Raw genomic sequence first — 25,680 nt, forward strand, 5'->3', positions numbered from 1 at the left:
TTACAGTATATTTCCAAAAAGTACCCACAAAATAAACATCTGTGTGTATGTATGTGTTAATTAGCTTAGATAAATATATGTTAATTTATTAGCAAGAAATAGCAAAATGGAAAGTGGAATGTGAGACAGGCATTCTTTCTGTTTGGTTTAGCTTTGGCAGGGAAGCATGAGTAGGAAAGCTGTCTACAGTCAGGGACAAATAAATAGTAGTGGCAGCAGTAGACGGCTTCAGCAGTCAGGTGAGAGTATAAAGTCAAACAAGACAGGCAAGACCAGGATCAAAGACAGCATCAAAAGGAGAAGAGAAATCTCATAGAGAAATATTACAAAAGCACTATCTTTTCCTTATTTCAAACTAATATTAATGGTGCTATCATTATCCTAATCATTTAAGCTCCAACCCTCAGGTCATTTGTCTCTTCTCTATTCCTCATCCCTCATCTTTCTCCAAGAATAAGACTCTTAATACTTCATGATATTTCCTCCTCCCCATTTTGAGTACCAACAATTTAATTCAACTACTTATTACTGGTCTCTGGGAAAGTGACATACTAACTTCTCTCCCTCCAGGATCTCTTTCTTCCACCACACAACTCATTTATTTCCAGATTAACATTCCTAATGTAGAGCTTTGGTACTGACACACCTCTGTTTAGAAGCCTTCAATAGCTAACCATTCTAACACAAGTAAAATCAAAATCCCCTATTTTAGAATTAAGACTCTCCCAAATCTGTACCTTATCTACTCTTTTCCAGGAACATCTCCTCTAGTCACTAACAAAACATTAACTCTAATCAAATTCTCAATTAACCAACTTCCTATTTTCAGCACATAAATCTCTCTCCTGAGAAGCTCTGCTTTAACCTCCAATTCTCCTGCCTACCTGTCAAAATCCTAGTTCAAGTATTTTTACCTTAACAAAGCTTTCCCTGATTTTGCCCCAAATGGGTGGGATGTCATCATCCTGTAAATTTCCATAGCCCTTAGTTCAATCTCTAACATGAAATAAAGACTATTCTATCTGGTATTAATAACAACAATTAAGAATTTTTTTGAGAACTTACCCTGTACCAGTAATTTACATACAAATTACTCATTTAATCCACAAAACACTATGAGATAAATACTATAGTTTTAACTATTTTCAAGCTGAGGAAATTGAGGTTCACGGGGTCTAAACGATTGTCAAAGTCAAGCAGATGGTAAGAGCCATCTAACCCCAGAGCCTACTCTCTTAACCCCTGTGTGTACTGACTTAATCATCACGTACACGTGTCGTATTGCACTACCAGAGAGCAAGCAACTTGATGTCAGGTACTCTGTCTTCTTCATTTTGTACTCCCACAGGACAAGGGTTTGCATATTATAAGTGCTCACCAAATAATTATTGAAAGAATGAGCAAATGAATTAATAAAAGTGGCATGCACAATTTAAAAAGGCCTTTCATAGAGCTTATTTCAAAAGTGGTTCGAATGATATGAATTTCAGATAGTGAGGGGGATATACCCGAGTAGCTGGGTTATGAGATGCCTCTCAGAGGGTCTCCTCACATTTCAGGCAGTACCTAGAAGCAGCACTATGTTGTGTGCCTCCCAGGGCATTCTGAACGGAAGCAGAGCAGTACAAAATCAGTCAAATGTCACTAGCTTTATATCCTTTAGTATGCTCTCAGCAGTATATTCTTACCATTGTTAGACTGTGCCTATGCATATCAAATATCAGATCTACATGCCAGATCTCGATAGAAGCCTCTTTCCCCAGTCTGTTCTATCCAACTTGGTCTCAGCCAGCAGAACCTCCAGAAGAGAAATTTCTTTTGGTCTCAGCAACGACCTACTCTGATGATAAGAGTCCTAGCTGAATTCTCGAGGAGGTAAGATGACCTGACTTCAATACCATTAAATGAAGAGTACCCCTACTATCCTGTGGCAAAAACTATTATGAGATACAAGGACTACTTTAACTTCTAATACCTTGGAAGGCGTTCTACTTCTTTCCCTTTTATTTTCAGTGCTTTAAAATTTTTCTCCCAATCATGTACAGTAGAAAGATGTTTTTCCACCAGAGCTTCCATATCAACTTGCCCAATTACAATCCATTCCTATTTAACAAATGAAAAACATATTATTAAAGAAATAGAACTAATAAATTAACATTTAAAAGATTAAGATTCAACCTTTAAGAGCAATAAAAAGGAGCAAATGTGAGGTATTCAAGTAAACTTCAAATTTAAGTATGTAAATATAATTATTGCTGCACAGCCTAAAGAATGAACAGGAAAAAACAATTTAATATACAAAAATACAGAGACCATCAAACTTTTTTGAAGAGAGACAAAAACCCTTTTTTCAGATTCTCTTCTCAAATTTGATGTATACAAAGAATTACTTCTGCAAAGCCAAGACTACTATAGGCTACAAATCTGAAAGTATCCAGATTCAATTTATTCTAGAAATCTAAAATACAGAAGAAGCATTGCAGTATCATTTAAGAAACTGGCTGAATTCTCAGTCATATGTCTCAGGATCGATACAAATGAGTAATGAATGCAATTAGGGTTTTCCTTTAGAGAATTGGTACCACACACAAAGGTAAAAAGTTAAATCAGGGGCCGGCCCAGTGACGTAGTGGTTAAGTTCATGCACTCTGCTTTGGCAGCCTGGGGTTTGCAGGTTTGGATCCCAGGCACAGACCTACAGATCACTCATCAAGCCATGCTGTGGCGGTGTCCCACAGACAAAATAGAGGAAGATTGCCACAGGTGGTAGTTCAGCAACAATCTTCCTGAAGCAAAAAGAGGAAGACTGGCAACAGATGTTAGCTCAGTGTCAATCTTCCTCACCAAAAAAAAAAAAAAAAAAAAGTTAAATCATCTTGATTTCATTAACTTTGAAGGCTTCTTTCCATGTATTGGAAAGGACGAATGAAGAAAAGTTTCTATTTTCCAGAGAGAAATTAAAATTGACACAACAGAGTAGCGTCATATTCCAAGTTGACATAACAACCAGAAAAAAAGAACTAGCTGGGGCTGGCCCGGTGGCACAGTGGTTAAGTTCTCACACTCCAATTCAGCGGCCTGGGGTTTGCCAGTTCAGATCCCAGGTGCGGACATATGCACCGCTTGCCAAGCTACACTGTGGCAGGCGTCCCACATATAAAGTAGAGGAGGAAAGGCAAGGATGTGAGCTCAGGGCCAGTCTTCTTCAGCAAAAAGAGGAAGACTGGTGGTAGATGCTAGCTCAGGGCTAACATTCCTCAAAAAAACAAAAAAAAAGAACTAGTTTCTCAATCTTCAAATAGTCTAAGCCAAAAAATTTAGTGTAACTTTTTTCTCATGAGTGGCATAAATCTAGGTTGTATAAGAATCCTCAATTCTGGCTCTCTGGTTTGCCATATTTTTATTTTATGCCACAGAAGAAAACTATTGATTTGTACATTTAATACTAATTCAATCAGATGAAATATTATAACAGATGGACAGAAATTTACATTCCATACCTTATGTTGGTGTAAAACAGCTGACAATCTCCTAAATAGATCTTCTGCTTTGCTAAAAATAGTCAGAAATCCACTTGCATTTCTATCAATCATGATAGAAAAAATAGATTCATCTCCTGCCTCACCCACTCCCTTAAACTGATTAGGTATGCCGATGAACCTCTTCATTTCTCTATAATATTTAGCCCGGATTTCTTCAAAAGGAGGTCTGAATTGTAACCGTCCTTGTCTGAAAGCAAATAAATAACTTTAAAATATAAATAATCAGCAAATTACAGATAAAAAAATTGAACTGGGTTTTAAAAAATCTTACTTGTACGTTAAGTCTATATTTATTTCTGGCAGATTCTCATTAAGCGCTTCTAAGCCCATCTGATACTGATGTTCCAGAGCTTTGTACAGTTGATGATTCCAGTGTTGTTTCCACGCATGCATGTCACTTGCTTGGAATCCCTAATATGTTATAGTCACATTTTTTATTTAAAAATTAGGTGTTAAAAAATGATAATAATTAAATAAAACTAAAAATAAGTAAATAAAAATTACGTGGTAGAATGGGGTTTTCATTTAATGCTCTCATATCACATAAAGTAAAATTATAATTAAAAAACCTCATTTTAAATATCTTAAAACATGCAACCCCTTTACTGCAACGTGTAGTACGAGAGTTTATATGGAGTCAAATATGAAAATCTCTAAGCTATGTGCTTACAAATACACAAAAGATCAGTAAAATTTTAAAAATCAAACTAATATTAAATGGATTTTATATATGGACTTTATTTTATGATGCTAAAAAAAAGCCAAGAACAGGAATAACGGTTTACTTTGTGAATTTCTTAGCCCTTTTTCAAAAATTCCCATCAGGTATCGCTCTTCTCTTCCCTTTCCTCTCTCTAAATAATCCATTGGACATTTAAAAACACGATAAATTTAAAATTTGAGAATGCTCAGTTCTCCTATTTTATACACTCTTTGCCTCCACATAACCATAAATATATCAATTCTAGTACTTTAATTTTTGTTATTTCTTAAAGTTCCACGAACTGAAAAATGTATGTAAACACGTAAGACACCTAGCTCATAGCCAGCTAAGATCCCACTGTCACTACTACGGAGCAAGCTCTGTGCTAACCACTTTCATGTACATCATCTCACATCAAAATGTATATAGAATTGAAATTTTACCCAAGAAAAGGAAAAAAATTCTGAAACAAAGTTATTTTAATCATTAGGCTTCTGCCTAAATCTAACTTTGTGTTCTACAGATGTCACAATCACCTAAAAGAAAAATAACAAATGACAGATAGTCAAGCCAAGTCAGAAAAACTACAAAGTCTGAATTGAGGATTTGAGCATTCTATAGGACAAATGGAAACTTATTTTTATATTTTTAAATGTAAACGCACTATTAATTTATGGTCCATATATATAATTTACTTGAATTCTAAATTTATTAGAAATTCATTAGTAAAGGTTTACAGACAACCTTTATGGACTTTCCATCAATTCACACATTCACACTCTGAGAAGGCCATATTTCAAAGTACAGACACAAAATAAAACATACTCTACCTGCGCTTCTACACTTGCTAAGCCAGTTCTCAGTTCCTGTAACCCATCTTTCCAACGCTGTTGCTGCCGAAGCAGATCAATATTCATAAGAACCACCACCTGTTAACATTAGAGCACAAGAGTCTCCAAGTATCACCGGAAAAATAGCAACTTCTCAGTGGAAAAACCTGACAGACAGCCCCTTAACCAAGTGATCAAGGTTAACTCAGCCTATAATAAGACATATCAATACCTGATCGATGCACTGAGAAAGGCAAAACATCACTTCTGTGGTATTCCTGTCAAAACTGTATAATCCCAATATAATAATGAGAAAACATCATACAAACCCAGATGGAGAGGCATTCTACAAAACAACTGACCCCTATTCATCAAAAGTATCAAGGTCATGAAAACAAGGAAAGACTGAAGAGAGGAGACTATAGAGACAACAACTAAATGCAAGGTAGGATCCTGGAAAAGAAAAAGGACGTGAGTGGGAAAAGTTGTAAAATTCACAACAGTCTATTTCCTAGGTTTGATAACTGTACTACAGTTACACAAGTTGTTAACAATAGGGGAAGCTGGGTGAAAGGTAAGTGTGAAATCTCTATACTATTTTTGCAACTTTAAGTTTCAAATTATTTCCAAATAAGAAGTTACTTAAAATTATATTCTAATTACTTTTTAAATAATCCTATTCACAGCTTATTCAATTTTATAAATAAAATATACCTTTTCACAAAATGTAGTGTGCCATTTTCTCAGTTTTCGATTCTCAGTGGCAAGTCGTTCCGCAGCATTTTGGAGTTTTTGGATGTAGCCTTCTAATTCTTTAGGATTATCCCAAGTAATTTGTGACTTTCCTCCACTTCCTGCTTTTGAATTCTAAGGTTCAACAAATGACATTTAGTATTTAAATACATTTTTTTTCCAAAAGATTCAATATTCTACATCATAAATCCAATTATCCCTAACACTGACCTGCAATATAACAATTTTTCCATTTTATAATTGATAAAGCAACCCAGCCAAGATTGAACAGTCCCACTCCTTCCAAGTTCTCCCTCTTACAATAAACAAGCATAGAAAGACCAAAAGGTAGAAATAAGAATATGAATTCTTTTATTGTCTCCCATATATCCAGCATAGGGCACTGGAGAAGCCTCTAACCTAGAACCACCCACAGGTACGGAAAAGAAAGAGCTCCAGAAACCTATTCCCTCTAGCCAAAGCACCAGGAAAACAGTGGCCTAACAACAGAAAACCTTTCAAGCAATACGCACCCTACTCTAGCCCAACACTAATGGAAAAACCACCCATCTCTGCAGTTTCAGTGGAACCAAGCAGAGAGCTAACATTCCATACCCTGCTTGGCAAAAGCAGACAGTAGTCCAATTGCCCTGTCAAGATAATGGCAGAGCTGAACAGGGAGCTGAGCTGGCCCTGCCCCCACCCGCCCCCACCCCACCCCCCCCAACCCCCGCTTTGTTGTAACACAGCAGTGTGAATCTGCCCTCCACTTCTAAGCATGGCAACAGGGCTTCATAGGGAGCTGAGTTTACACCCTGCTTGGAGGCAACAAGACACTGCAAGTTGGTACCCTACTGTCGCTGGAAAGTGTCAGTAAGGCAAAAAGAGGCACTGAACTTCCACTCTACTCATCTGAAATGAAGCAGTGCAAGTCAGTGCTCCACTTTTGTCAGGATGGTACCTGCAGGGCCTAGCAGACAACTGAACATACACCCTCACCCAGGCCTCATGCTATACCTCACTGTTTCAGAGAGAAATAAGGAGTTACTTAGAAAGGAATGCAAATTCAAAAGGCAGGGGATTTCTCATCTGAAACCATGAGGGTCAGAAGGGAGTGGAACAACACTTTTAAAGTGTTAAAAGAACTGTCAGCCATGAATTTTATATCTGGTGAAAATATCTTTCAGGAATGAGGGGAAATGAAAACATTCTCAGATGAAAGAAAACTAAAAACTAATAGAATGTGTCACTAGCAAACCTATTTTTTTTTTTTTTGAGGAAGATTAGTCCTAAGCTAACTACTGCCAATCCTCCTCTTTTTTCTGAGACAGGCTGGCCCTGAGCTAACATCCATGCTCATCTTCCTCTACTACATATGTGGGATGCCTACCACAGCATGGCATGCCAAGCGGTGCCATGTCCACACCCGGGATCTGAACCAGCAAACCCCGGGCCGCCAAGAAGTGGAACGTGAGAACTTAACCACTGTACCACCGGGCTGGCCCCACAAACCTACTCTTAAAGCCTGGCTAAAGAAAGTTCTCTCAATAAGAAGGAAATGCTAACAAGAGAAGCCTGGAACTTCACAAAGGAAAGAAAAACATTGGGATGAGGAAAACATGAACATAAAATAAACTAGCCTTCTTCTCATGAGTTTCTTAAATCATATTTGATGATTGAAGAAAAATTATAACCCCATCTGATGTAACACTCTTATGTATGTAGAGGATACTAAATACTTAAGACAAATGTATAAAAGTAGAGAGGATAGAGAGACCTAGATAGAAGAAAGGTTTCCATACTTCACTTGAAGTGGTAAATGTTAAGGCATATCAAGTCTCTGGAATACAGCAGACCCTCAATAAACAGCTGATGAATAAATGAAACTAAACAATTATAATAAATTCAATAGGATAACTCTGTGAATCAGCTTAAAAAATACTTAATGAGTAATTACTCTACACTACTTACTGTTGTATTGCTAGAGAGTATGAAAATAAATTCGAGACCCTGCTGTCCAACATAGTGAGTGGCCAGAGGATTATAAAGAACTGTAGTGTTCTTTCTCTTCCTACCCTAGTTTTTTATCCACTACTATGTCTCATTTAACATATGTTAAATATAATCATTTACTTCTCACAACCGAATTTCTCAAAGTAAGTTTCCTCTTTGGAAATATCAACAGATGTTATTTTGAAGACATTTATTAGAGAAGAAAAAGTTCTAAAGGCTTACAATTAAGACATTATCTATTAGTTAAAAAAAGTCAAAAACAATTATCTCATTTTCAAAAAGTACACTTGTAAATATGCACACAAAAAAAGTTTAAAAGGATCTACACCAGACTGTCAAGAATGATCATCTCTTGATGACACAATTATAAAACATGTTTTTCTTTTTGTTTACTTGTATTTTTGAAACTTTCCATTATAAACTCATATTGAGCTTTGGCAATAAGAAAAAAATGTTCTTAATAACATCTATAATATGAATTATATAACTTCTAGTAAATCTTAAGCCTGAAAACTAGTGTGCAGAAAAGAGAACATAGCAGGTCTGACTGCTATCCCTTAAAAGCCCTCTTTTAAAAGATGGGCCGTTAGCTGGCATCTGGGAACTTGGAATTGTGGAGGGTTCCCACTACTCTTTTTTTTTTTTTTGCTGAGGAACATTAGCTCTGAGCTAACATCTGTGCCAATCTTCCTCTATTTTATATGTGGGACACCACCATAGCATGGCTAGTGTGTGAAGTAGGTCCATGCCTGGGATCTGAACCCACGAACCTGGGCCACTAAAGCAGAGTGCACAGAACTCTAACCACTCGGCCATGGGGCTGGGCCTGCTAACTTTTAAGAGTAGCTCACTGTACCTAAACAATATGGTTTACGCTGAACACCTTCCAAGAATCTGGAATTCTGGTACATATTAGGCAGAAGATACCTACATTTCCTTCCCTCAATACAAGCCTAAGCACTGTGTCGCTAATGATCTTCCCTAGAAAGACAAGATTTCACATGTGTTACAACTTGTTGCTAGGCGCATTAAGCACGCCCCGTGTGACTCCACTGGGAGAGGAGAGGACTCTTGAAAGCTTGCACCTGATTTCCCCAGGACTTCGCCTCGTGCACCTTTCCCTTTGCAGATTTGCTTTGCAACCTCTAGCTTTGATAAAGCATTGCTGTGAGGACAACTACACCCTGAGTCCTGGGAGGACTCCTAGCAAATCACAGAACCTGGGGGAGTCTCGAGGACCATGACACAACTGGTCATCCACTTTCTAATAAAAGGGTATCTTCCTCTTTTACTTATTTTTTAAAATATTTCATGCCTCTGAAGACTGAAAACGTAAATTTCAAACAGTTAGCAGTCACACAGTAACATAGTTTAAAAACTACTGTGAGTTTTCCTAACTTCATATGTGTAGATATTTAAATAAGCAAAGATAAAGAAGAAATAAATCTTAAATTGTAAAATCAGGAGATGATGGAAAAGCACTAAAGAGTCTTGTGTACAAGGATCTCACACTTGACTGAATAAGTAAATATAAAAGCATACAAACTGTATAGAATACATATTAATTCAATTGATCAAAATCAGCACCAAAATATGTGAAACATAACTGTTTAAACCTACAGTTGGAAAAAATGTTATTTGTTAAAACCAAAGGAAATCTTTGGGGAGCAAAGCAAAGCCTTAGATCAATGGCTATGTTAAGCTGAAGAGTATACTAAAAGAACTAAGAAATGAGAAACACTTTACATTAAAATCTAATTACAGTAACAGAAAAAGTCCATTTACCTTAATTATCTGTTCAAATGCTAAAGCAGATTGTAACATCATTGGTCTCTGACTTTGAATCATTTGTTGATCGATAGAATTGTAAAAATGTGCCACCTACGAAGTAAAAGTCCAATTAGCAATAACCAATAACAAATATCACACAATTTTTCATTTTCCTTTTTTTTTGAGGAAGATTAGCCCTGAGCTAACTACTGCCAATCCTCCTCTTTTTGCTGAGGAAGCCTGGCACTGAGCTAAAAATCCGTGCCCATCTTCCTCTACTTTATACGTGGGACACCTACCACAGCATGGTGTGCCAAGCAGTGCCATGTCCGCACCCGGGATCTGAACCGGTGAACCCCAGGCTGCCGAGAAGCAGAAAGTGCGCACTGAATCACTGTGCCACCGGGCCAGCCCCCAATTTTTCATTTTCATTTTTAATTGTTTGAATGCAAATATTAACTCTTCTCAATTTTAAGACTTAACAAAAGATACTTTTTTCATCTCCAATATAGTATTTATGCATGTATTAATTTATACAGTCAACAAAAAGTTCCTGTAATTTGCCAACTCATGTCCTGGGAGCCAATTACACAAAGATTATAAAATCTACTCCCTGGAATCAAAAAGTTTACAGTCCCATAGGGAACATAGAGGAAACCAGTAGAGCATGTTAAGTGCAAAAAAACTGAACTCTTTATTCTTGTGACCCTCCAAACCTGCTCCTTCCTTTTTCAGTAGTCATGCCCCGCATAACAATATTTTGGTCCCGAAGGACCACATATACCACAGTGGTCCCTATAAGATTAGTACCAGATAGCCTAGGTGTGTAGTAAGCTATACCATCTAGGTTTGTGTAAGTACACTCTATGATGTTCGCATAACGATGAAATTGCCTAACGATGCATTTCTCAGAAGGTAGTCCCTTCATTAAGTGATGCATGATTGTATAAACACAATGATTTATCCATTTCGAAGACAGAAAAAATATTTGAGGTATTCTTAATTCTTCTCTCACATCTTACATCAGTGAAGTCTATTGACTAAATTTTCACAATATATACTGAATCAACTACTTCAAACACCTCCATCAATCCCACCCCAACCCAAGCACCCTGATCTCTTGGCAAGACCAGTGCACCATCTCCTAACTAGTCTGTTTCCAATCATGGCCTCCTATTGTCTATTCACAGTATTCAGAGCAGCCAGAGTGGTCCTTCTTTAAACATACGTCATGTCATACCTTTAGCCTACTCAAAACCTTCCTATGACTTTCCAACACATTTGAGAATAAAATCCAAAATCCCAAAACTCTAACCTAAAAACCTTCCAATGATTTCCCAATACACTTAAGAATGAAATCCAAATCTAAAACCCCTGCCTTTACCCCTGCATAAACATTTACATAAACCAGGCTTTAGGCCCCACAAACCCCTCCCTCATTGCCTTGTAGCCAAATAGGCCTCCTTGCTGTTACTCTAACCTACTAAGTGAGTCTTCCCGCAGGAACTTTGTGTGTCATTCATTTCCTCTGCCTGCAATAGTCTTCCTCCAGATATTTGCAGGGTTCTCTTACTCACTTTGTCATGTCTCTTCTCAAATATCACATTTTCATCAACCCTTACCCTGACCACTCTGAATAAAATAGCAGTCTTTGACACAATCTTTTTACTACATTATATGCTTCCTCAAAGTACTTATCACTACCTAACATTATATTATCTATCTATGTGTTTGCTGTCTAACTCCCATATCAGAATGATAGCTCTAAGAATAGTGTCTAGCAAATAGCAGGCACTCAATAAATGTTTGTTGAATTAATAATTAATCAAAAGATAGAGACACCTACAAGCTACAGTGGTGGACAAAGGAAGACATTGTCAACATTGTCAACATTGTCTGTTGGGGAAAAACAAGAGGTTCAGGGAAGATCAAGTGGATACTATGGAGTGAGCCTAAGGAGTTTAAGGAGACTGTCTTTTAACTTTTGGATCCCCAGCACCTCACAAAATTCTTGGCACAGAGTAGGTGCTTGAAAAACATTTCTTAATTTCATAGTCATCTTCTTTCCACTAGTATGCATAAAAACATACTTTATTTGGTGGAGGATACCCACTCCACTCATTCTGTACCACAACAGCATTCCCAGAAAAACCCCAATCAGGAAAACTAAAAGCAAAAAAATACATATCATTATAGCAATTTGGCCATACTGCTATCCATCCAATATTCTACTTCATACTCCCTGCTCTAGCTAAATATCTGCTCATAAGTAAAGGTATATATACACGGTTTTTCTTAATTGCTCTTCTAGGGGTAAATACAAATACTATGTGACCATTCATTCATCCTTTGAGCTCCAATTGTGCTAGACTAAATACTTTGGATACAAAATTGAGCAAGCCTTTCTGCTTTTGAAAATGTAGTCCCTCTCTCTGAAATGATCATCCACCTACCTCCTTGTGCTCTTGAGAGAACACATGTAGATTGTTCCTGACTCACATCAAACATCAAGCCTCTGTAAAGAGTTATCTGACACTAACTCTACTCCTACCTAGGAAAATAGCTGAAAATTCCCACCTCTATGCTTTCACAGGGCTTTTGAACTTCGATAACATAGTATACTCATAATATATTAAGTATTGTACCTACTTGTTCACATATCTGTCATCAATATATGAACTATAATGGAATAAATATGGCCTTGGAATCAGAGAGATTTGATATCAAATCTCAGCTTCATAACTTACTAGCTGTGTGGCACTGGGAAAACTCTGTTACAAATCTGATCCCCAATTAGATCAGTGAAAAATGGGGGATTAACTGAAATAACATAAATAAGGCATCTACCAGAAGGGCTGATATTTAATGAGAACTCAATGTTTAGCTTACTCTCTCCCACTAGACCAGTGGTTCTCAACCATGGCTGATTTGCACCCAAGGGAACATTTGGCAATGTCTGGAGATATTTTCGATTGTCAGGGCTAGGTAGGTGCTACTGGCGAGGGATGCTGCTAAATATCCTACATAAAAAAATTGGTCCAAAATGTCAAAAGTGCTGAGGCTGAGAAACCCTTTGCCAGAGTGATAGTAATATATTTATTTTTATATTCTCACCACACTATGCCTGGTAGTACAAGTGCTCGATGAATCTTTGCTGAACAAAAAGAATAAATGAAAGAACAAATACACAAGATACTGTTCCTGCCCTCTAAGATTTAATAATCAAGTGAGAGAAAACTGAAAGAAATCCAGAGTGATTTGCACACTACACACAGAATAAAGAACAATCAACTAAAGGAAGATACAACAAAGAAAGTGACTTCTGAGTTGGGAATTAAAGGATGACTTTGAGTTTTCCAATCTGAGGGAACAGATATCAGTGCATGGAGACATACTCAGAGAAGAGCCAAGTTTCATACTACTGAAGCATAGGGTGCAACATGAGGGGAAGAACGTAGGCAGCGAAGGCCACAAACAGTAAGGTTAGTTAGGGAGTGATTAAGAGGACCTTGTATACTGTGCTAAAGAGGTAGACAATGTGGTGATAATAGTTGGTTTTAAACGTAAATGATATGATGACAATGTGCTGAACACGTAGACCAAGGAAATGGCCAAAAACAGAGACCAGTCCATCAGCCTGGTAATTCTCTAAGAATATGTCCCTTGAAGGTAGGAGACGACCCTTTAATTAGAAGGTCCTTTAAGACCATACAAGCAACATAAAAGAAAGACAAAAAAAAGAGAAAGAATAATATTCTACTTTTCCAAATGCCACTAGAATAAAAAAGTTATTACAATAATCCCTCAAATTAATAAATTTCTATATAGTTTACAAAGCAAATTTTGTAATGTACTCATTTAGCAAACCATAATTTCACAGGACTTGATGGTGCTAGTCTATTAAGACGAAAAAAATCAAAAGTAGAAAACAAAGCTTTAAAAATATTCTAATGTAATAAACACAGAATAGCCAGGTTTTCAAACATATAATATAATTTCATACTTGTTTAAGAATAATTGCTTGCTTGCAGAATTTCTGTGCAATGTTTGCAACTTGCTGTATTTTGGCAGGAATAACAAAGCCAAGGGCAGAAAGCTGACGAACTTCCCTCAGAAGAATCACCAACCGATCTGAATAATGCACTTTTAATGATCCATCATTAGGATCCAATTCCATAATTCGACCATTAGCCTCAATACTACAAAACAAAATGAATGGCTTTTAAGTTTCATGTTCTCACTCTTTTGACTGATGAAAAACACAATCATTTTTACAATTTTTCTGCAAATATAAAATTAAAGCAAAAACACTTTTTAACTATAGTTTTCAAGTTATCATTTTTTCATAGTATCTCACAATTCAGATCTTGATAACAAACTGCAATATCCAAAGTATACCATCACATTAATATTTCAACCAAGCAGTTTTTGAAGTCAGAAAAATCAATCTCTTCACCTTCAGCTAAGATTCAAAATTGACATCATATCAACCGTAAAGAGAAAAGGTTCTGATTCATTTGCTAAAAGGTATCTTAGAGTTTTTTTTTTAGTCAGCCTACATGGTTCTTTAATACTTTTATTAAAGTCTCAATGATAAAGAACATAAAAATGGTAGGAGAAGAGATAACCAAATGTTTAATTCCTCTACTCTTTGTTTCACGAAGACTATCCTTTCTTTGTGTTTCTTGTAAAGGCTACAACAGCAAATTTTACATTGGGGCACTCAAGTCAGCATGGATTGTGAAAATGCTGAGCTGAATTAAGCATAACAGTATTATATTTTTCATGACCTGTCTTTCAGAATCAGGTTTATATAATGCTCATTCTTTCAAATCACTTTCACAATTAAGAGAAACTGCAGATCTTAGAAACCAAGCTACTGAAAAGCAAAGAACAAATCTATTCAGTCTACTTAATAACACAAAATAAAGTATAACAAAAAGCAGACACTTTAAAATGGCTTAAAATAATGATTTAGCACAAAATTTTCCGCTATGAGCATGAAGTCTGTCAGAAAATTATAATGGTGACCCTTGTTCCATTTATTCAAAACATCTTCAAAATTAGTTTCTACATTCCAGCTTATCTGAAATATGTTCCAAAACACACTGATTCTACAGGACACAATGGGTTTTAGCCCACCCCCCCCCCAAGAAAAAGGGGAAGTCAGGGGGTTTCATTGTCAAATGGGAAACACTGGGCTGAACAAAGTTACACAGGTTTCTTTACAGGAGGTCTCAGCCCTTCGGTACACTGTCAAATACAGTGACCGGAGCTACAGTGATAAAAGTGTGCAAAGTTTCCAAAGTTAGTTGACTAAAGAACCTGTTGTTTTTCTTTTGGAGCAGCTCTCACATTTTAGGTTCAAGGTAGAAAGGGAAAGAGTTAAATGCATAAAGTTATAATCATTATGCCCCAGCAACTTTTGGTTCTTCTATTCTTCCTCCACAGCCAAAATGAAAGATAAAAAGCAAAAAAATATTCATTCAGTTTACGAAGCTACCACTTTGGGCTTAATTATCCTTCGTAGCAGTATAGGGAAAATAAACAGAATTTCATAATATGGGGAAAGTTACTTTTAAAAAGTAACAAGTTTCTAAAAATTAAAAAGTGACAAGTTTCTAAAAATATAAACAATAACATGCTGCTAAAAGTTTATCTGAATGAAGAATAACGGTTTTTTTAGACTATCTACTTTAAATACCCATTAGAATAAGTACGTTAACCAATTGAATTATGTTCAATACAGTTCAATAAATATCTACCAAACCCTTATTATGTTGGGCACCATGAAGAAATACTCTCCATCTCAAGGAGCTTAAAATTAATGAAATTTTACAGTTTACAACGTGTGTGTGTGTATGTGCATGAGTACTTGTACATAATATAACCATAAAAACGCAGAAAAATATATATGATTACTAATAACAAAAAACCATGGGAGAAGAAAAGCCTAATTCCAAAATGAGAATCTGCAGTTCTCGGGCATAGACATGAGAAGCAAGGGAAAGGCAGTCAAATAACTATATCATCAAAGATTCCAACCTTAATGACTTAAAAGTTGATAATCAAAAACTAACAACACAACAAAAAATTAAAAGAACAGCAGCAAGTTTGAAGAAAGGAGAAAGCAGAAATGACTAATTCCACTTGCCATTTGGATTAATAGCATAAGAAAAAAGACTCGTGTGTAGATTTCACTGTTTAGGATATTTATACATACCTCAAGCCAGATCTGGAATCAGATAAACCAGATTGAATATCCCTGGACCAATCATCAAATTGTTCTTGTTCATATATTTTAAACTGGTCTAAGAGATCTTCAGCACTTCGATAGAAAGATCGAAATCCTGACAAGTCAGATAAAAGAGCCTCTGCAATTTTGATAGTATCATCCACCTTAAAAAGCCAAATTATAAGAATATTTATTATTTAAATTCTAACAAATTTAGCATAAAATGAGCCCCCTTCTCTGGTCTGTGACTCAGAAATTATTTTCCCATTCATCTATAAACAGTAAAATAAAAGAACTGTCAGTGAATACAAGAATATCAATCCCTACTTTGCTTCTGAATTATACAACCTCAGAATAGCAAAACACAGAGGATAACCCATACAAAGCATAATCTAAAGGGTAAGATAAAGGAAATTCAGATGAAACTCCAAGAATTCAGCAATACAGTCACGCATCACCTAAAGACAGGGATACATTCTGAGAAATGTGTCATTAGGCAATTTTGTCATCGTGCAAACATCATAGAGTGTACTTACACAAACCTAGAAGGTATAGCCTACTACATACCTAGCCTATATGGTACTAATCTTATAGGACCAACAGGGTTATGCAGTCTGTTGCTGACCAAAACATCATTATGTGGTGCATGACTGTAATCCTAAATATGTTAAGCAATAATCTGAGCCCTTTGCTAAATGTTCTGCTTAATAGCTCAAACAATAATTAGGTCAATTTGAGTGGCAATTAAAGGAGAGAAATGCCTTTCCTCCACAAATGGACAAAGAACACTGTAGGACGATGGAAAGTTAACTGACAAAATTAGGCAGAATAGTCCAGAAAATAAAACATCAAAAATACAAACTTGAATAAGTAGAATTCTCAAATATACTAGCCTTTATAATACTCTATGTTCACTTGCTCTTAATCACAGATTATAACCAATTAACATTTATTATAGGAGTTGAGTACCACACATTGTACCATATATTAATTATTAAGTACATAAGATTCTCAGATCAATTTTGATAATATTAAAATAATAGTCCTTTGAATCTATAAATTGCTGCCACTACCTTAGGCAATGCCATAATTACCTTTCACTTTTTCCTTAACTTCCATCCAACCTAGAATGATTTACTCACATAAACATACTTGCAGATAGACTTTGCAACTACCAGGATTTTGCAATGATACATTTCAAAGAATTAAAAATGATATATTTTCAAAGAATTTTTTTTAATGCAGTGTAAAGGATGCTTTCATCTTGAATATTTTTTTTAAGAAGGCACTTACTTGGAACAACTGCAATTGGAAGGATAAATGATTTGATAATTACCTCAAAAACCCATTAGAGTTATTAGAACCTCCTCTGCACACTTTTTCAGAATTCTACATTTCACATGAAAATGAGATAGATACGCCAAGGAAAACAGAATGTTTTCTAATTTTTTTACTAGAGTTCTATAGCATCTTCTACATTAATTTAGCACATTTTACAATTAGTATTTTTCAATTTTTATTGAAACTAATACCTTCAGTTCCAACTGGCGAACCCAAACTATATTATTGACAACTTCTGAAAGGTTTTTGCCAGCAAGTGGTCCAGATGCATCACCAGGAATTCCTCGGCATCGAGTCTCAAAATCTAATCGAACATCTAAATTTAATATAAAATTTAAATCAAATAAATGATTACATACATTCAGCAAAGATTTCCTAAATGCCTTCTATGTACCAAGCACTTTTCAAAAGTTGTGGACAGAAAAATAATAAGAGTTGGTCCCTTACCCTCAGGGACCTTACCACGTATCAAGTGAGACAAAGAAAGAAAATAACCGGTTAACTCAAAAAGTCTGTAATGTATAACAGAAATAGTAAATTAATCTTCAGCATATAGATGTCATAAAATGTAGTCTTAATCCTAAATGGTATGCAACAAAGAAAAAGGTAACCTACAAAAATATTTTCTCAAGCAAATAATATAATCTCTGACAAACTTTTACCTTTAACTGAGTCCACAAGTCTTGCCAGTAAAGTTTCTCTTTCTAACATCAATTCTTTGCTTATAGTTGGACGCTTCACCAATTCTTTATATTTCAGAAATGCTTGAAGAAGCTAAAATAAAATAAAATAGGTATATGTTCATCCCAAGTGGATTGATTTGGTAAATACATATATAACTCCTAAAATAGCTTAAAGGAAATATTAAAAGTGAAATATTTCAATATTTTACCTGCTGTGGACTATCCTGAATTTCTGATATATAATTTTTCAATTTTCCTGCAATTTTTTGTTCCGCAGGTGCAATAATTTTTTCATATTGAGACACTGCAGCTTTCCATAAGGGCTAAACAAATTAACAATATCATTAGACTTTAATATTTTAAAAATCTGCTTTGAAAAAGAACAATACAGACAGGAAATTATATAGATAAACACATATATATTCAACCTCAGTATATGGATTATATTGCACAGGATTCAGGCCAGTAAAAGGTTCAAATACTCGAGCCAGACATATGATTTTCTCTTCACTGGCAGGTAAAAAATAGAGAAGCTTCTCATGAATTGTTCTAACAGCCAAGACCTAAAACATAAAATATTAAAATAAATTTATTTAAATCTGCACAAATAGTTCTAAAATTTAAAGATATTGGGCAAGAATTTCTTTAAACTAGGTTCTCTGAAATGAACAATAAAAGTGAAAATGTAATCTTGAGATAATTAAAGTGATGCTCAAAGACATAACTATATCATCCCACTACGGTCAGTCAGTGTACTCAAATTTAGTGAAAATATATAAAATCTAAATATTTTTAAACTATGTTTAAAGCTCATTTAAGTAAAATTTTAGAATCTCTCCTTAATAAAGTAAAAACTTGATTTTCATTATTCTGTATTAAATTGCACTTCTAATAATGAAATGATTCATTAACAACTCTATTATGTATAATTTACAAACAGCTGGAAAACAAATTGTGGTATTTTCTATTTAAAACCCATTGGTTCATAATGATACTACTAAAAACCATTTCATTGATCATCTAAGGAACTTACTGTGACAATAACTTATTGTTCATTGTTCTAAAAAGTGATAGATAAAAGGAAAGAAGTAATTGTCCATAATGCTTTTCCTGTACAAAATGTATTTCAGGGTAACTAAAGAATTAATGAGGAAAATTTCTTCCATCATCACTAATAAATGCAGGATAAAACAACATAATTAGAAAATAACCATTTTGCAACTCCTCATGATTATTAATGACTGCTAAAATCATTAAGAAAAAGTTGATGGGGGGCCAGCCCCGGGCCAAGTGGTTAAGTTGGCGCGCTCCGCTTCTGCAGCCCAGGGTTTCGCCAGTTCAGATCCTGGGCGCGGACACGGCACCACTCATCAAGCCATGCTGAGGCAGAGTTCCCCATCCCGCAACTAGAAGGACCCACAACTAAAAATACACAACTATGTACCAGGGGGCTTTGGGGAGAAAAAGGAAAAATAAAATCTTTAAAAAAAATTTTTTTTTAAATAAATAAATAAAAAAGAAAAAGTTGACGGAGAACATTATAACAGATGAATCAGGCCAATTATACCTGAACCCACTGATCAAACTTAACTCACTAAATGTGGGAAAACCAGACACTATATGCCTCCTGGTGTAACATATAAGAACTATACAGCACTGCCTATGAAGTAACCTGATTCAAGTTAACTGCAAAAAAAATTTCTAAGACAGAAAAATTGAACATTGGCTAGATTAAAATGATTAAGAAATTATTGTCATTTTGTTGGGTGTGATAGTGGTATTGTGGTTATGTTTTAAAGGTGAAAGTACATGATTTCTTAGGTGGGTTTTAAAAATACTCCAGCAAAAAAAGGAAGGGAGGTGAGACAAAGATGGAACAAGAACTGAATAATGTCAGTGGCTGCTGAAATTGGGTGACAGATAGAATGGCATTCATTATATTATTTTACTTTTGTCTATGTTTGAAATTTTTTATAATGAGAAAATTTTTCAAATAAAATTTGTTTAAAAACAAAACAAAACAAATCTCCAAAGAGCTATGATTCCCCAAAGCATAAAGGGAAAAAGTCAGTTTTACAATCTTCACATATTCTCATTTTGCCTGTCCCTTCAAGCTAAATATATAAGTTCTATACGGAAACTCATAAGTTATTCGAATATTTCCACCAAGTATTCCCTAAACAGCTGTCCCTACTTAAAAACAATTTCAACAGCGAAGAGAATGTCTGAGAGCCTCCATACATGGACAAGTGGGTTGATTAGCTTTTTTACAACAAAGAAGAACAAAATTGAAATTCATAACTTACAAGTTGAACAGTTACACACTAAAGAAAAAGAAAGGAGGTGAAAACAGCACTTAGTTAGTGCCCAGTGGGCACCTGGCCCTGTACCAGATGACTGCCATCAATTATCTCACATGAACTTTAACTCTTATTCTCTCCCAAAAGTATAAATAATTTCTATCAGATACATAGTACTTAATAGTTTTAAAATACATTCACAAACAAACAAGGATCTACTTTACACTCAAAGACAAAGATCAAATAATCAAGTGATACCTCTTCAAGGCGTTTGCCAAGTTTGTCAAGTGTTTCAGGAAAATATTTTTCATTTTTCCATGGATGAGGAACATAGCGCTGCCACACCTGACCTGTTAGATGATCACAGACAGTCACCCACTGTTCACAAATTGAAATACCAGCTTTCAGATTTTCTTTCACAAGATAATAAGGATCTTCCCATAGGTTCAAAGTTCCCAACTTTTTCTGAACAAATCTTCCAAATGAACCACCTAATAAAACATAAAGCAAACTTTTTAATGGAAATATCTTTTTTACAGAAAATTTCTAGAATACATGCCCGTGACAAAATAATAGACAAATTAGCAAACTAAGGATTTATGAAACCACATGCACACCCTTAGACCAGCACTGTCAATAACAAATATTTTTCAAAAACACATATGCACACACACATTTGTTTGTATTTTTGCATCTTTCAATATATCATGTACATCTTTCAAGTGTAGAAATATACACATAGACTTTTTTAAAGGCTGCAGAGCCTACAGTACAGATGTAGCATTATGTAACCAATTCTCAATTGCTATTTGTTTCTACTCTTACATTACAAACAATGCTGCAGTAAATATCTTGCATATATATACTTTCATGTACTTGTCTAATATTTCCCAAGGATAATAATAAGCAGGGTATTTTCTGGGTCATAAAGTACATGCACTTTTAATATTGACAAATAAGTCACTATACGTAAAAAAACTTTTCAGTTCACTACAAAATAAAGTCTAAACACATACATGCATAGGGACTAAAAATCTATGGAAATTTAGCTGTATTAATGGTCAAAGAATTGGACACTCATGATTTAAAATAACCAACTCCAGACAAGTATCTATTTAAATAATCGTATATGATCTGCTTTAAGAGTTACTTTAAGCACCAACTATTACATTAAGGAGCATTTTAAATAAGGACTTAAAGGAAAAAACAGAAAACAAAGTAACATAGGCTTCCAAAATTTCACAAGTTTATTTCTTTACTAGTACCTATGATATCTAAGAGATGTAACATCCGTGACTCAGGATAATGATCGTACTCTGTTTGTCTCCACACATCATCTACAACATCCCGAGTAGTCTCCACCAAGTCAACCACTTCCAATAAGGATAGACCGTCCAAGTTATAAAACTCCTAAAACCAAAATGCATTCATTTTTAAACCTAATCATATTGTACCTTGAGCAATATAGTCAAAACGTTCTCACATTTTTTCAACTGCTACAACTCTAATATTTGCCATATTTTCTCCTCCTTCTTCTACCAGATGATATATTACTTCTTTATGCAAATACTTCCATAAGTTCCTTCATAAACATAAATTTCATGAAAGCCAAAAGAAAAAATAAGAATTGCAAAAAGTCTACTCATTTAGTTCTACCTTGGCCTAATTTTCTTTAAATTTGGATTTATTTCTTTTATTTACCCAATAAAGGTGGCCTTAATGTCATATATACACCATCCATTGTAGTTTACATATCTTTATTCACTCATAAACTGTGTTGCATAATGTAACCAATAATACAATCATAGTACAAGGTATATTATTCTACATTTCATCATTGTTACAAAAAAAGTTTAAAACCATTTCAAACACTTCCTTAAAATGATACTATTGAAATAATATTGGGAACAAAGAGAAAATTACTATATATTTATTTTGAAAAGAACAGACTTTTTTGCAACCATACTTTAAATGGTCACTTATTTAACCTCTCTATAGATACATCAAGAAATAATCAATCAAATAAATATAAAACTAAGACTTTTTATATTTCAGATTACTTCAAAATGCTAATTTGAATAAAGTGAACATTCTTTCAAAAGAACATATTACCTCTATGTGGATAAACCTCTGTTAGTGTATTAGGTTTTTGTTTTTCCCTATCTACCTGAAGAAAAATAATTATGTTTGTCAGAAAAATATTTACTAGAGATTAGAATTTCACCTTTTTAAAAGTTTGGATATCTAAATTGTACTCATGTTAAACACACATCTTAAGTAAACCCTGCTACATATGAAGGATATATTTTGTTCACAACTATCAAGTCATGATTTTAAAACAGAGGTAAATCCAGTGAAAACTGAATTCTAAAGTACTTTTATCAAAAGCCTGATATATAACTATGTATGAATCACATACTCTTGCAATTGTTTCAAATAATTCTTTAAAATAACTGGCTCTTTCTCTACTGATCTGTTTATTTCCACGATGAGCTTGCTCTATCCAAAACTGGAACTCATCATTTGGTGTAAGAATACCTGAAAAAGTGAAAAGGAAATATTACTTGAAAATGAAAAGCCAGAAAGTTATCTGGGTCACTCACTGATATATTTCCTATATTCTTCAGGATGCACAGAAAATAAGTTTGATAATTTCTATCAACAGAAAGTTCTTAAATCCACCAGAAAAAATAACAGCACCAAATTTTTTTTTCTTTAATGATTGGCACCTGAGCTAACAGCTGTTGCCAATCTTTTTTTTTTCTCTGCTTTATCTCCCCAAATTCCCCTGGTACATAGTTGTATATCTTAGTTGCAGGTCTTTCTAGTTGTGGAACAGCACCACATTTATTCTTCACATCAGTTTGTTGCCTAGTGTGATTCCTATATGCCTTTACAAACCACCCATATCTAGACCGTCAGTCTGCATTTCATATCTATAAGTTTGCTTCTCCAACACAAGGTTTCACTAAATCTAATTCCAATACCATTCATGCTATTGAATAGCATCCCAAGTGGAAATGATTATAATTTAATCAATAAATGTCGGCAATTTAATTTCAAAATATAAGCAAATTAAAATAGTTTTACTTTTAAATTTGCCAATGAACTGGACAATCTCTAAGTGCCTAATCACATACTGGAAATAAATGCACTATTCCTTCTGGGTCTGCCCACAGACCCAGAATCCCATTTGAATCCCATTCAAACACATCTAATTTACTATTCAAGCAAAATATAAAACTATGGCCAATATTTTAAAATAATGACTTGTGTATGTCATGCATTTCATATTAACTGTTCATATGAAAAATAATTTATCTATAGCCACAATGAAATTATAATTAGCTTCAGAGAAGATACATTTTAAAAAATAAAAGTCAATGGCCTATCATCTTTGCAAAGTATACAATTAGGGTAAATCTCATTATTCATGGATTCTGGATTTACAAATTCACCTACTTGCTAACATTTATTTGTAACCTAAAATCATACTCAGTGTTTTTATGGTCATTCTCAGACATGTGCAGTGCAGTGAAAAATTTGAGTCTACCTACACACTCACTTCCAGATGAGGCTGAACAAAGTGACACTGCCTTCTTGTTTCCTATCTCCCAATGTAAACAAATGTCCTTTTACTAGTCTATTTAGTGCCACATTCTTTGCATTTTGGGGCTTTTTGTTGGTGATTTCACTGTTTAAAATGGCCCCCAAGCACAGTACTGAAGCGCTGTCAGTGTTCCTAAGCACAAGAACATCATGACGTGCCTAAGAGAGAAAATACTTGTGTTAGATAAGCTTCATTCAGGCATGAGTTACAGTGCTGCTGGCCATGAGGTCAATGTTAATTAATCAAGATATATTAAAGTGTTTTTAAACATAAACACACATAAAACAAGGTTATGTGTTGAGCAGTTAATGAAAATGTGATGACCAGAGGCTCACAGGAACCTAACTCTGTATTTCCCCTAAGAGCAATGGTTCAGTACGTGCTAATTCAGTGTTCACGATGACTTTATAGAACACAATTACTACAAATAACGAGAATGAACTACAGATTCTAGTTCCATGAATTGCACATTGTTAAAGATTACATTTCGCTCTTCTCCAAATCCACGTAAATCTGTTCATTTAAAAGAAGCCCAGGCTCAGACAAGACTTAAAATGTGGAAAGAAATCTGCGAAGAAATACACTAATTTACTAATGTAATAATAAGACAATCATTTTGACTTTCTTTGAATAAGCTATGGTTCTATACCTCGTGTGTCATCTTCCTTAAACTTCAGTTTTGCTAAGTTAGTGTCTGATCTTCGTAGAACTATACCCAACCCAGCTTCTAGTTCACTCAAAAGATTTTGAAGTTTGGGATCAAAGTTTCTGCTCCATTCCTGATCCTAAATAAAAACAGACAAGAGCAAACATTAATCAAAAGCTTGCCAATCAAACTGGCTTCCTAAAACACCGTCATAAGACCTAAGTCCAAATAAACCTGTTCCACTCAAAGCCTGACACTATTTCTATCTCATAAGGGAGAAAAAAAAGTCCTTTCGACAGTAAAAACTTATAAAGATCACTTGCAGTGTAAGAGCTTATGTGAATTGCATTTTATATCTTTCTCCAATTCCCCTATTTGTCAACAAAGCTTACTTTAAAATTTAAAAAAATTAAAAAGAAATTATATTTTAATTAAAAACTAAAATACTAATGATACTAACAGTAAATAATAAATATTTATGTTTGTGTTTATGTAAACATTTATCAAAATACCTAGATTTAAAAAACACAATGACCATACAGCTACTTTAATTTACTCACCTTTAACAACATTGGTGCAAATATTTGCCGTACTGCTTGGTAAAGGGAATTTATAGGTGATTCTAACATAGATGAAACAAGAATGTTATTATGTAGATTCTGATCAGTAATTACTTCAGGTCGTAGCTTGAAAAACACCAGCACTTTATCTTTTGTGTCAGCAAAATCAATCTAAAGTAATAAACAAATAATTTTTAATGTTATCTTCATAAAAGTTAATATTTGAAAGAAACGTTTCCCTAAAATGTTGTATCTCTATAATTTTATCCCTTGGAAAAATAATTACTTTAAAAATAATTATAGCGTATTACAACCAATCTAAGAATAATTCAGTTTTAAAATGTATCTCCACTTATACATGATTGTATTATAAAGCTACTTCGGTAAGTGAGTTACAAACAGAAAGCACTATACAAATATTGTTGACATACACGGCTAACTACTCCACTCCAGCCAGATTCAGTAATATCACAGATCAAAGCTGTGTGCCCCAGGTAGTACACACTAATAAGTACTATACTTCTCCACTCTACTCCAGAATGTCTATAACAAGGATGTTAATTACCCGAAACTAGCATTTTAAAGTACTCTTTTTAAGTTGAATGTAAGCTCAGAAATACCAAAACGAACTTACGTTGTCTATCTCCTAAAATCATCTTTACCTGAACCAGAAATTTTTCCTTACAATATTTCAGAATCAAACTTTATTAAACTG

At 34.6% G+C, this 25,680-nt stretch overlaps 1 protein-coding gene across 3 annotated transcripts in view; it reads right to left on the minus strand.

The window, feature by feature from the left end:
- DYNC2H1 (dynein cytoplasmic 2 heavy chain 1) overlaps positions 1-25,680 on the minus strand; it is a 289,645-nt gene that overhangs the window by 260,402 nt on the left and 3,563 nt on the right. For all 3 annotated transcript variants that reach the window (XM_070490370.1, XM_070490369.1, XM_070490368.1), the window contains exons 2-18: positions 24,966-25,136; positions 24,409-24,544; positions 22,569-22,687; positions 21,415-21,559; positions 20,408-20,640; positions 18,278-18,412; positions 18,059-18,172; positions 17,829-17,940; positions 17,358-17,482; positions 15,814-15,989; positions 13,594-13,789; positions 9,606-9,701; positions 5,790-5,942; positions 5,076-5,174; positions 3,814-3,953; positions 3,501-3,729; positions 1,976-2,103 (exon numbers count right to left, since the gene is read on the minus strand). In XM_070490370.1, coding sequence (XP_070346471.1) covers positions 1,976-2,103; positions 3,501-3,729; positions 3,814-3,953; positions 5,076-5,174; positions 5,790-5,942; positions 9,606-9,701; positions 13,594-13,789; positions 15,814-15,989; positions 17,358-17,482; positions 17,829-17,940; positions 18,059-18,172; positions 18,278-18,412; positions 20,408-20,640; positions 21,415-21,559; positions 22,569-22,687; positions 24,409-24,544; positions 24,966-25,136 — 2,507 coding nt within the window. The remainder of the gene's footprint in view (positions 1-1,975; positions 2,104-3,500; positions 3,730-3,813; positions 3,954-5,075; positions 5,175-5,789; positions 5,943-9,605; positions 9,702-13,593; positions 13,790-15,813; positions 15,990-17,357; positions 17,483-17,828; positions 17,941-18,058; positions 18,173-18,277; positions 18,413-20,407; positions 20,641-21,414; positions 21,560-22,568; positions 22,688-24,408; positions 24,545-24,965; positions 25,137-25,680) is intronic.

This window comes from Equus asinus, chromosome 20 (assembly GCF_041296235.1).
Source record: "Equus asinus isolate D_3611 breed Donkey chromosome 20, EquAss-T2T_v2, whole genome shotgun sequence".
Taxonomy (NCBI): domain Eukaryota; kingdom Metazoa; phylum Chordata; class Mammalia; order Perissodactyla; family Equidae; genus Equus; species Equus asinus.